The 12,024-nt window shown below is 43.1% G+C and overlaps 2 protein-coding genes across 2 annotated transcripts; one reads left to right on the top strand and one right to left on the bottom strand.

Annotated features, from left to right (window-relative positions):
* Positions 1–5,907: 5,907 nt before the first annotated feature.
* Positions 5,908–6,909, bottom strand: LOC123412247. Its single transcript, XM_045105193.1, has one exon. The coding sequence runs from the start codon at positions 6,753–6,755 to the stop codon at positions 6,156–6,158; it is 600 nt and encodes a 199-aa protein (XP_044961128.1). The 5' UTR covers positions 6,756–6,909; the 3' UTR covers positions 5,908–6,155.
* Positions 6,910–9,313: 2,404 nt separating this feature from the next.
* Positions 9,314–10,338, top strand: LOC123411175. The gene has a single exon (XM_045104116.1). It carries the CDS (start codon positions 9,370–9,372, stop codon positions 10,183–10,185), a length of 816 nt encoding a protein of 271 aa, XP_044960051.1. The 5' UTR covers positions 9,314–9,369; the 3' UTR covers positions 10,186–10,338.
* The last annotated feature ends 1,686 nt before the right edge of the window (positions 10,339–12,024 follow it).

The raw sequence follows: 12,024 nt of genomic DNA, 5'->3' as shown, positions 1-12,024 counted from the left end.
GTGGTTCCAAACAGGGCCTTAACTGCCCAGTAACCAAATCCATTGTATAGATCGACAGAGAAATACTTCCTTTGTATCAAAATGTAGAACGTTTTTGCACTTTTAAATTAAAATGAAAAACCATCTTTCATTTTGATACAGAGGGAGTGTTTAATAGGGCTCGAATCCAGCGCGAACGTTTGCATGTTGGTGCAGATTCGCAACACATCGAGGGCCGTAATTGGATTTAGCTTCCATCCGGCACGTTACCGGATATGATGGCGAACTGCACATCACGTGGGGACATATTTCCTCTGTTCAGATTTATAAGTGTCCCTCAAACTTTGGGCCTAATTTTGAAGTGTATCATTGGAAAAAATTGAATACGAATCTAATGATATACCCTTGTTCTGTATAACTTATATTTTTTGGTAGAAGTTAGGACCAAAATTTTTGGGGGACTACTTAACTCAGACAAAGGAAGTACAAAGCAATCCACCTTGCATCTTCTTAACTCTTTGTATTCTGTACAAAATATCAATAAATTAAATGAGATGATTCTTAGTTAGCATATGTGATGGGTAAACAATATGTTACTTCCTCTGTAAATAAATATAAAAGTGTTTAGATTACTACATTGGTAATCTAAATGCTCTTATATTTCTTTGCAAAGGGAGTGCAAATTTTTAAAAAGAATAGAAATGTATGGTTATTTCTAACATTATCTAGTGGCTAAGCTAGAAAATTGTTGAATGCTAGGCGCACCACAATCCAAATACTTTTCTCTTCGTTTATCAACAACGACGAGTATCACATCTTTGGATAAAAGTCACGTGAATATAAGCACTAACATTTTGTTTATCATAAGTGTAAATAAAATAGTGAGATACCATAACACAAAACTCATCAAATATTAGCCACATAATAAACTTTCAAGGACTTGACAACAAAATTCCTACTTTGTTGATGCTGATTGTGTGCCAGCTGAAGCACATACGAACTACTATTCACCAGATTAAAATTCCCGCCAAAGTAATTGTCCTGACTCCCTCCCGACTCTCGATATGTGCTTCCAACTATCATTCTCCAATGGGGTGAAAAACAGTCTAAGTCATCCCACCCCCGAGGGCACGAAAAATAACATAGGATCATAAGCTCCAATGGGGTGAACTCACTCCTAGCACTTATGTGTGTCGAGACACTAAGAAGTATAACCTCCCTGATAGGTGTATTTTTCAGTCAAATATATATTGATATACGTATTCCATGTTGAAATGTCATGCATGACTTACCAACAAGTCACATATCAAGGACAAGATAAATGAATTTGTTCATGTTTCATGTATCCCTTATGGAGCTCCTGGTTGCAAATAGAGCAATGGTAGACTTCGATATGATTGCTACGTGGAGGATTATGGTTTGGGTTAGGGAGAGGAGCGAGCCAACCACCTTAAATTCAGAAGGGGGGGGGGGGGTGTAAGTGGATTTGTTGGATACACTAATGTATGTAAAACTTACGTCGGTGTAGGATTTTTGTCGCAAATATTATTGCATGCATTGCTTCATTCCCGCCTCTTTGAATTCCCTAATACAAATTAGATTATGGACTTTTCTGTACTAAGATGCACATTCTTTTGCGGGCAGATGCACTATATTTTAATATGACAGAAGTATATTCTGGTTTTTATGGGGCACATTATATGTACTCCCCCCTTCCCAAATTATTTGCAGTCTAAGCTTTTCCGAAAAATCGTGAAGTGTAAGGCATGTTAACTTTCAACCCATGTCTCTCTCTCTCTCCCTCTCTGCCCGCGTGCACATGCATTAATTTGTATACCAAATATTTAAGCGCCTTAGATACTGGGAAGGACCGAAGGGGGGAGTACTCTTTTTTGCAAAACATGGTACATACTCACGTCTAGGAAAGAACGTACGCACACCCTATCTATATGAGCACATTCGAATGGCTGAGCCGACGACTCTTGAGATTTACAAACTCACCATAAACACATCACTGTCGACGGACACGTCACTTGCCACTGAAAGAATAAACCCATTAACTCCTGGAATAAACCCAGAAAAGTATGAGCACCCATACCACATACGACTTAAATCCGGGAGGGCATGCTTCACCAGCAGGCTATACCGACATAGTAGTATAATCTGAACTCCGAAGTTAATGTACAACTTGATGAAAAAAAAAGGCAAATCAGGGTGTGCATAGAACCATATATCCAGATCAGGAGCGACCGTTATCATGTTGGCAATGTTTATTCGTGTATTTAATTTGACCTAAAAAGTTGTCGCATAGTTTATACTCACCGGAGAAGTTGTGGGATATTGTATATATATACACTTGAAAAGCTGTGACATGGTATATGCTCGTGTGCTATATATGAATTGACGCAAAAAATAAAATAATTAATAATGATTGTCTAAATAATGAATTAGAAGGTTCAGCCTCGCTAGCAAACCTAAAGATGCTGGTGCGTGCTATATGCTCCCGGCTTTTTTTTCCTTTGCCAAAGCAAAAGTGAAAGGCAGCAGGCCACCAAACCTAATGAGGATAGTTCCAAGTGGAAAGAATCTTATCATCTGCTTTAGTACAATAAGACTTTTGTCACCTTAAAGGATAACTCCAAGAGATAAGGACATATAATGCTAGCTACCTATGACGTCACCGGCATGTGCTACGAATGACGTCCCATGCGGAGACGTCAAGTCATGCCTACTATCGGCAGGTGCTGCATCGTGGCTCTAGTAAAAGTGTCATGTTTTACCTATTTCAGATGAATCTAAGCAAACGCGACAGTGAATGAAGGCGAGGCGGTATGGGATGTCTTTGTCTTCTAGTCTTCCTTCCCGCGTTACCTGGCTAGCGAGGCGTTGGTAGGCGGAGAACAGTTGATGGTAGAAGGGACTTCAACAACAAGCATGCACACTCCGGTTGAAACACTAGATCTTTGATCAGGCTATGTTGGCGTGCACCTGCATCGTCGACTTGCTGAAGATGGTGGATCGAAACATAGTTTTGGGGATGAAAATTCTGAAATCGACCTTGGGTTGGACTCGTAACTGACGCATGTGCAACGATTCCTTATTGAAGGCTTAGAGGGTGCTTGGATATGTTTTAGTCCCATGACTAAAAGTAGTGAGACTAAAACTTGCTAGCCTCACCCATGCTTGGATTCAAGTACTAAAGAGACTAAAATCAAGTTAATGAGCATTTATTATCCTCCAAACCCTCCAATCCAGAACTTGCATGAGGAGTTAAATGAGGAGAGAGAGGACTAATGCACATTTTAGTAGGGGTTCCCCTGACTAAAAGATTTTAGCCTCAAGACTAGTTTTAGCCTCTCTTTAGTCAGGGGTGCTTGGAACTTTAGCCTCTTAAAGAGACTAGTTTTAGTCAGACTAGTTTTAGTCTCTTAAATCCAAGCACCCTCTTAGCCTAGTAGTCATGTATTTTTCATTTTTCTTGTTGTTTTTCATACAGTTAGTCTATGTCTAGTGGAGTTACTGTCGCGAGGCACGTGACCTCGGGTATATTTTCTAGGTCGATGTTGTTCGGCTATTGGATTATAAATAATAAATATTATATTTTAGTGTGCATCTTTCCATGCAGAGGTTAGGGCTTATCTTCCTTGTTAAAATAAATAAATAGCCCGACGTGATTGACTGCGTAGTTGCTACTTTGAGTTGCCCACAACTTTTCAATAAGTGAATTTGGAGCACGTGCTGGAGTGAGCACTAAATTTTAAGTAGTGTGAAAATAGCACTCTGGAATGTTAAAAAAGTAAAAATAAAATAAAAAATAATGGACACTTCAGGTATATATAGAACAATGACAAAATATTGATTTATAAATGGAGTAGTGAAGTGGTTATTTATTTCATCATCTTACATATGTAGTATACATTCATATGAACATGTAGAAAGTTTTAAACTTAAAAGTACCATTTTGGTACCATTCAAAATAAAGTGCTCATTGTAGCACGTGAACCAAAAATCAACAATCGCTACTATTTTAATGGCCAACGTGAAAGAGTAACTATTAATCAAGTCCACATTATTCCTTTTTGTTTGTTTTGTGGGAAAAAAACTGTATCACCATAAGGAAACACCAAGTACACTAAATCAAAAAAGTATCCCGCGCACATTCACACCCCTATTTAATCAATATACCTTACACTTTGAAACCAAGGATGTACAACATTTTACTTGCTACCCTTACCTTGACCTCCATAATCTGCCTACGATGGAGGTCTATCACTGATAAGTGTTTGTATATCTATGATGGCATCCCACGTCACTAGAAAAAAACTACCAAGTAGGTGATAAAACCATTTGGGATTGCAGTGCTCTGTATCTGTCGCATGATGTTATTGTCGACACCTTTTAGCCCCTCCTATATTCTCATATTTCCTTATCTCTTACTTTTCCCTCTTTTACTTCCTTCACCAGCATCACTTCCTCCTCATACCAATCAAAATGTACCAAGCCAATCATTTCCTAAGAAGAGGGGCAACTCCCATTAGTTTTGTATTGTCAATGCATTATTCGATGCATCTCCAAAGAAAAGCAAAAGCTGGCAACCCACTATGGTCGATCGGGCAATAATTCGAGTTGGGAGGTATACATGGCTAAGGAATGATGTTCTCATGTTAGCAAGATCACTTTGTTCCTTGAAGATAATTACAAGATTAGGAATCATGTTCTTTCCTTTATTTACAAGTTCACTTTCGCCATCTAGCTGCCAGCAAACTTTTGGAATCAATGTGTAAATGAATTAGCTTGATTGATCAGAGATAAATAATACATTTAGGTTTTTATGGATTTTTCATATATATTGGATGAGCATTCCATTTTATCACCAAAATAATTTTATAAAAATGATGGTCAAAGTTTGCATCTTAGAGGTTTTTATTAAAATAAAAATGTGTTATACCTAAGAATGACGATAACCCCTTTTTTATTGGTTCATAAAATGTTTACTTGTACTATTATTAGTTTCCAAATGAACCGGTGCTACATCCTTTCCCACAATATAAACTTGTCGGACCAAATCATATATTCACAGAATTCGTATCATTTTAGAGAGCTTTCTCGGACAATTGAGTAAGTTGTTAGGTAATAGTTTTACATTATTAATTTTAGCACCTAATATATAGATACAAATAATATATTTCCTTGAATTCATGTTTTCATCGAATGTGTAACTGCTATAACAGTATCTAATTAATAACAAACCATAGGGCATCTGATTTTGTGAGGGAAACGTATATCTCAAATCTTGGAAGACACTGGTTCATTGTGGGAAGCAAAAAATAAAATAAAAATGTAAACTAAGGACTTATTTGGGTGCCCCGCCCAGGCCAGCCAGATAAATATGGTAGGCAAACTTTTCACCAAGGTTTTGGTTTCCAATGTTTTGATCATGACTTGCAAGGAAATGTGCTATATTTGAATTGATTGAAGGTACACGTGAAAAAAAACATATCCATCCAAACAAAGGCATAATTGTTGAATATGGACAATACAACTAAAAGTAGATTTTATCAAAACCAAACATACCTTAAGGATGTATAATCAAACAAGAAGAATTTAAATCCACAATAATAGTCAGCCAATGATATTAATTATTCTTGAGACTTCATGTGTCCTATAAAGAAATAGCTCGCTTCCAATCTCTACATCGATTGATGCATACAGCCTTCGTTTTGTAGAAGACAACAGATGTCTTCATCATCTTCGGTACTTCATTGCTAAATGTAGAAACCAATAAACATATTAACTTACGAAGTGGTATTATTTTCATCTCACAAATTAATCCAAACATTCTTTCGTAAAGTCTGATTAATTATGCACTTTATATGATGCCACATGTTTAATTGTGAAAATGCCGTGTGTAGTAATTCCAAATGAAACTTCAAACCAGCTTCACAAATATATTTTTTCACTGACACATGGATCAACACCATTACAAAAGACCTGGAGCACATCCTGAAAAAAAAAACATGCAGCACGCAAGAAACAACATGTGGATGAACACATGCGTCCATCAAACATCTGGGGAAATGAAACCGAAACAACCAAAGAATAGCATATCCACATGAAGATCAAGAAACGAGATTCACACACGTGCACAGTCTAACATTAGCCGCAGAAAAAGGTCATTAAGCAGTGCAATTGATTGGCAGCATGTTGACGTTGGATGATCCTTCTGCCGGGAAGGAGACGTGGGTGCAGGAGGCCTTGATGTCGTAGACCCTCGTGGGGATCTTGCCGACCCTGAACCGCACCACCGCCGTCACCACCACCGTGAACCCGGTCCGGTTCAGCCGGCCGCCGACGAACGACCCGGACGTGCCGATCGCGAGAACTTTGACCGAGGCGTTGATGATGGCTCGCCCCGTGCCGGGTGGCAGGTATTCGTCCGTCGGCGGCGCGGCGTAGACCAGGGCGTGCTTGGTGCTCGGCCCGGCCGGGTTGGTGCTGTTCTTGAGGTCGACGAAGATCCCCTGGTACCGCACCGCCGCGCGTTTCTGGCTGGCATTGTCGGCGGCGATGGTGACGTTGAGGTACTGCAGCTGGGAGCCGCTCCGCGAGGCGTGCACTATGGAGAAGCTGATGTGCGCGGGGCTGAGGAGGACAGAGACGACGATGATGATTGCCGTGACGGCGAGGGTCCCGCCGAGAGCCGCCAGGATGTAGTTCCTGGTCGTCCAAAATTTGGACTCATCGGCGGCAGCCTTGGGGGTAGCATCACTATGCATCTTACCAAGCTCTAGCAAATACTCCTAGGTACTACTATTGTGGCCGACCGGCCGGTGCGCGCCTTGTAGCTAGCTGCTGCGTGCATGCTCGAATTCGAATAAAGAAAGTTTACTGATTAAGCAAAGCATGCACTTCTTTTTTTTGTTCGCAACATAGCCTCTCTTACTCTCAGAATCGAATCACGTTCACGTGCCTTTTTCACTTGGACACTTGTAGAACACCGTTGTTTCTACACTTGTAAAGCTACGAGATTCTTCCTTTTCGTCAACACTAATCATGTGCAAACCAATCCGTGACTCAATGGTTAGAGATATAGTGTTATCCTAACTCATTAGGGTTCAAGTTCTAGTGCTTGCATTATTTTTAAATTTATTTCAAGATTTTCGGTTCAGTGAGGGGAGACGTTCCCGTCAACGACGAGGCGCATACAATGACTTTATAAATCTCAAGACTATATAATGGATTAGTCTATTGAAGGTGCTCATAGGGATAGGATGTGTGTGTCTGTGTTATAAAAACATTAATTATACCACCTAGACCCTTTTATCTTCCAACTAAAGCTGGCCAACTTTGTACTGTATTCAATTTTTTTACTAATTATGCCCCCTGATTTTCACGAGGGTGAGCCTGGGCCCTTTTACCTCCCAACCAAAGCTGGCCAACTCAGCTTGTTTGTAAGTTATGTAGGTGTAGCAAAGTTTGTTGTCATCCCGAGGCTTCTCTCTCCTCACTTTGGCAACATAGCTATATCTGATTACTCTCAGAAATCACGTGCATGCAGGTGTCTTTTTCACTTGGACACTTGTAGAGCACGGTTGCGCTCTTCTCCTTGTACCGTTGTCTTTTTACAACTGTTTCTACACTTGTAAGGCTACGTTCTTTCTTTTCATCAACACTAATTATACCCCCTGGTTTTCATGAGGTGGGCGCATTAATGCTACACACACATAATTTTACATGGATTTTATAAACAGATGAATTTTGATTGAAGATTAAGAGGGATAAGGCCCCATCCCCTTTGAAAATCAGGGGGTGGTTAGTTTTTTTTTTTTTTTGAGAATCAGGAGGGTGGTTAGTTAGAAAGAGAGAATCCTAGTCAATATGTAACCTTATGTAATTTTTTATATGTCTAGCATTTTTAGGGTGCGCACCTGGGACCTTTTTCCTTCCAACCAAAGCTGGCCAACTCAGCTCGCTCGTGAGTTACGTAGAAAAGTCTACGTATGTGTAGCAAAGCTCGTTGTCATCCCGAGGCTTCCCTCTCCAAACTTTATCTACATCCACTTCTCATCTTCCGTTTAAGGATGTATTTCCTTCGTTTTTATTTTCTCGGCATATTAGTTTTTGACTTAAGTTAAACTTTATAAAGTATTTTTAATATGGTATGAACACATATTTATAATGATCTACTGGTATTGATCTTATATTATGGATGTTAGTTTTTTGTTAAACTTGAACAAAGTTTAGAAAGTTTGACATGAGACAAAGCTAATATGGAAAGTAAACAAAAACGGAGAGAGTATGTATAAATCAATGAAGCGACCGGGGTTGTTAACTGTTAGCGAGGATTTCCAAAAACACCCCCGTGTCACCTTCCATTGTCGACACGGGGAGCGATTCCTTCGCGCAGCCGCACCCTACTTGTCCTTTCCCATGTCTCAGTGCCGACTGAGGCCCTACTGGCGAACCTCAGGAGGGTGCGGGAACAATGGGCGTGGGGTGCTCCCCTCTATCGCTCTCTATCCTGAGCTTGTCCTTATATGCTTGTAAGCCAGATTTGCAGGCAGGCACCGTTGGTGGCCCGGTGGCACTCTCTGGCCAGCGGCGACGAGGAGACGACGTTGCATGGTGTGGCGAAGGTTGGCTGGAAATGCTCAGTGGTGTCCGGGAGACCCTGACAGGAGGTGCTCAGGCCTGGCCAACTAGCTGTGGCGATGGTGGCATGCAGGGGAGGCGGCGTCTGGTAGCATGCTCGATCTAGGGTTAGGTCGTTGTGGGTCTTGAGGGATGAACATGATCTAGACCACGAAGGTCTGTCGCTCTGGCGCCCCATCTTCTAGGGCTTCTCCAACGATGATGCTACCAGACCTCATGGATCCGCACCAGGGATCTCTATGCCTAGACCAAAATTTGCGATGTTCGGTCCCGACTAACGGCGGTGCCACACTGACATTGTCCGTGTGTTGGTGCCACGTTCTTGGATGACTATTTCCTCGACGGCAGTGGTGGGTCCATCTTGAATGCCAGGGTGGTGGGTCATGATGTTGAGGTCGCACGCTTTGCTCTGTGGCGAGCAGTGCATCGGCAGAGGTCCTCATATTGACGTCATTTTCGTGGGCACCATATCGATGTCATTTTGCGGGCACGTAAAACATTTTGCATCTTCGATGCCACAAATTTTCATAATTCATTTTTTGTTTGCTATTTTTTGACTTTAGTGGGGGCAATGGCAGCAGGTTTAGCTAGAACTTTTCCTTTTGATAAAGTACCAGTTAGAGGGTGAACGCATATCTCCAGTGCATGTCCGTACTTTGCGTGTAGCATGTATCATGTCCATGCCTCAACAGCCTGTCATGTGCTACATGTCCGTCCGTGTAAGTGGTGTGTAGATAGATGGTGGTGATGGTGAAGCAATCATGCTTGATATATACTCCAGTATGCATCGTGCATCGACGTAGATATGCTATATATGCGTACACACGAAAGCTAGGTAAGCAGCGGCGACGCAGAAAGGCCGGTTATCCAAGACACCCACGCATGGCGCCGGCCAAAGACGACGCTGCCGACGGTGAAGAGAAATCAGTCTTCCGGTGCCTTGATGCGGCGCGCTACGTGGTGGCTGCCGTGGTGACCGTGCTCATCGTGACGGTCATCGTGTATGCCATCACGGTGGTGTTCCGTCCCGGCAACCTCCATCTCGGTGTCGTCGGAGGCTCTGTCTCCGTCTCCACTTCGGGGGGTGAGAGGCTGAAGAGGCCGTTCAACGCCAGCTTCCACGGTGACAACCTCACCTTCTCCTTCACCGTCCGGGCCTTCAACCCCAGTGGCCGCGTCAGCATCTACTACAGAGCCATCACGGCCATGCTCAAGAGTAACCTGTCGTCGAGCCCCTTCCTCTATCTGAAATTGCCCGACATGGCCTTGGGGCCGCAGGTGATGGTGGACACCAACCTTCTGATGAATACGTTCGTCAAAGGTACGGATCAGGCCTACTACTTCAATCTGTTGGGCAACGGCAGCAGCATCGACGACGCGCTGATTGTGCTGAACGGCAGCCGATTCGACGAGGTTAACTCCGGGCACTACACCAACGTCAAGGAGCCTGATGTATACTACTGCTCTCATATCACCGTCGGCGGTGATAAGGAAGACGACGGCACGGCCGCAGACGTGCGGTGCAAAGATGAGAATCAGCTGGGCAGCAGCTAGACGGCATGTACAATGGATGGATGTGTCCAAGGATGATTATTACCTACCTTTTTTCTCTTCTTGATTCATTTAGTGGTCTTTTAACTGACGTTGGTGTCAATGGTTGATGTAACTCTTTCTCTTTTCAATGAGTCATGTTGTGTGCAGTTATTATTACAAATACCTTGACCTTTTTCAAAGCATGCCCGAGTCTTTCAGCTCTTGATCATCATGGCATTGAAGATTTTTTTTTCCTTTTCCATATTGGCGCTTGATCAGCATTAAGGGAGTACTTCCTTACCGCTCACTTCTTCAGGCCCCGTCGTTGCCATCACCGGTGTCCCCAACGGTCGTCTGACGTGCATCCCGATCTGCCACAACACTAACTTACTCTTGTTCATCTGATGACCAATGCAGCGGTTGTCTGGTCGTACCGACATCACAATTGTGCATACCAATACTCCTCATTCAGACCTAGAGAAGCGGACAGATGAAGAGTAGTGGAAGCCGTAGTGGCGTATAGCCAAGACATCCAAACTTAAAGGGATCTCATAATGCCCACAAGCGTGGGCGTTAAGGGGTGTTGTCCACACGTCCCGTGTGGTGTGTAAGGGGCTAACGTCCACATGTCTCCCGCCTCGCGACCCGCACATCCAGTCTGTCACCTCGCGGTTCCGTGTGCCCCGCGTAACAGCTCCACTTAGTTGTCATGTAACACTAGGAAGACATGGCAACTTACAGGCATGCGGGCAAGGTCAGTTTCACTCAGTTGCCATGTAACACTGGAAAGACATGGCGACTGACAGGCATGCGGACACGGCCTGTTTCACTCAGTTGCCATGGGAAGACATGGCAACTCACAGGCATGCGGACACGATAGTTCTACTCAGTTATCATGGGAAGACATGGAAACTCACAAGCAAGCGACATGGTAGTTCCACTCAGTTGTCATGAGGAAGACATGGCAACTCACGGGCATGCGGCATGGTAGTTCCCCTCAGTTGTCATGGAGAAGACATGGCAACTCACAGGCATGCGGGCACGGCAGTTCCACTCAGTTGTCATGGAAAAGACATGGCAACTCACAGGCATGCGGACACGACGGTTTCATTTAGTTGCCATGTAAACACTGAAAATACATGACAACTGGCAGGCATGCGGGCACGGCCAGTTCCACTCAGTTGCCATGTGACACTGGGACACATGGCAACTGACAGCATGCGGGTGTGCGGGCGCGGCGTCAGTTCCACCACACGTCAGGTTGGTAGTCGCGTGTGGACGTGCGCGAAACAGGCCTGTGGGTGAACTCCTTAACGCCAACACACCGCCCCCTTCCTACCTGGCATAAAAAAATGCCAAGATTAGTGCAACTCCGAACGGACGCAGATCAAAGCATGTGGGCGGTTTGCAAAGGCCCAAACGTATGGGAGTTATCTTTTCCTAGCTTAAAACCCCAATTTCCAAACCCAAACCTATTTGTATCCGTATCTTATATAAAAGTGTATGCTCACTATCTCATTTATATTGATGCAGGCTATCAACCTCATCACATATGCCAAACAGATGTCACCGTCCATCTAAATGCACATGCAAATCATTCAAACCATCAAATTCATGCAATCAATTAATTTTCCACCACATGCATGCCCTTCACATCATCAAGGGTGCATGCAATCGTTCAACTTTTCACTTTCTATCACATGCAAGCTCTCCACATAGTAAAAGAACATGAAAGCCCTTCACATCATTAATTTTTATTTTATTTTTCAACGATAAAAAATAGGATTTGAATGTCACAACAGAATACAACATGCATCCACCCTCTACTTACCTATAGGTCGAATTTGGTGTGGTACTAAT

The sequence above is a fragment of the Hordeum vulgare genome, chromosome 7H (assembly GCF_904849725.1).
Source record: "Hordeum vulgare subsp. vulgare chromosome 7H, MorexV3_pseudomolecules_assembly, whole genome shotgun sequence".
Taxonomy (NCBI): Eukaryota; Viridiplantae; Streptophyta; class Magnoliopsida; order Poales; family Poaceae; genus Hordeum; species Hordeum vulgare.
The sequence above is the reverse complement of the archived record's forward strand: the minus strand, read 5'-3'. Positions and strand labels throughout refer to the sequence as shown.

Excerpts from the sequence above, each read along its gene's own strand:
- LOC123411175 (XM_045104116.1), top strand. The coding sequence starts at position 9,370 with ATGGTGGTGATGGTGAAGCAATCATGCTTGATATATACTCCAGTATGC.
- LOC123412247 (XM_045105193.1), bottom strand. The coding sequence starts at position 6,755 with ATGCATAGTGATGCTACCCCCAAGGCTGCCGCCGATGAGTCCAAATTT.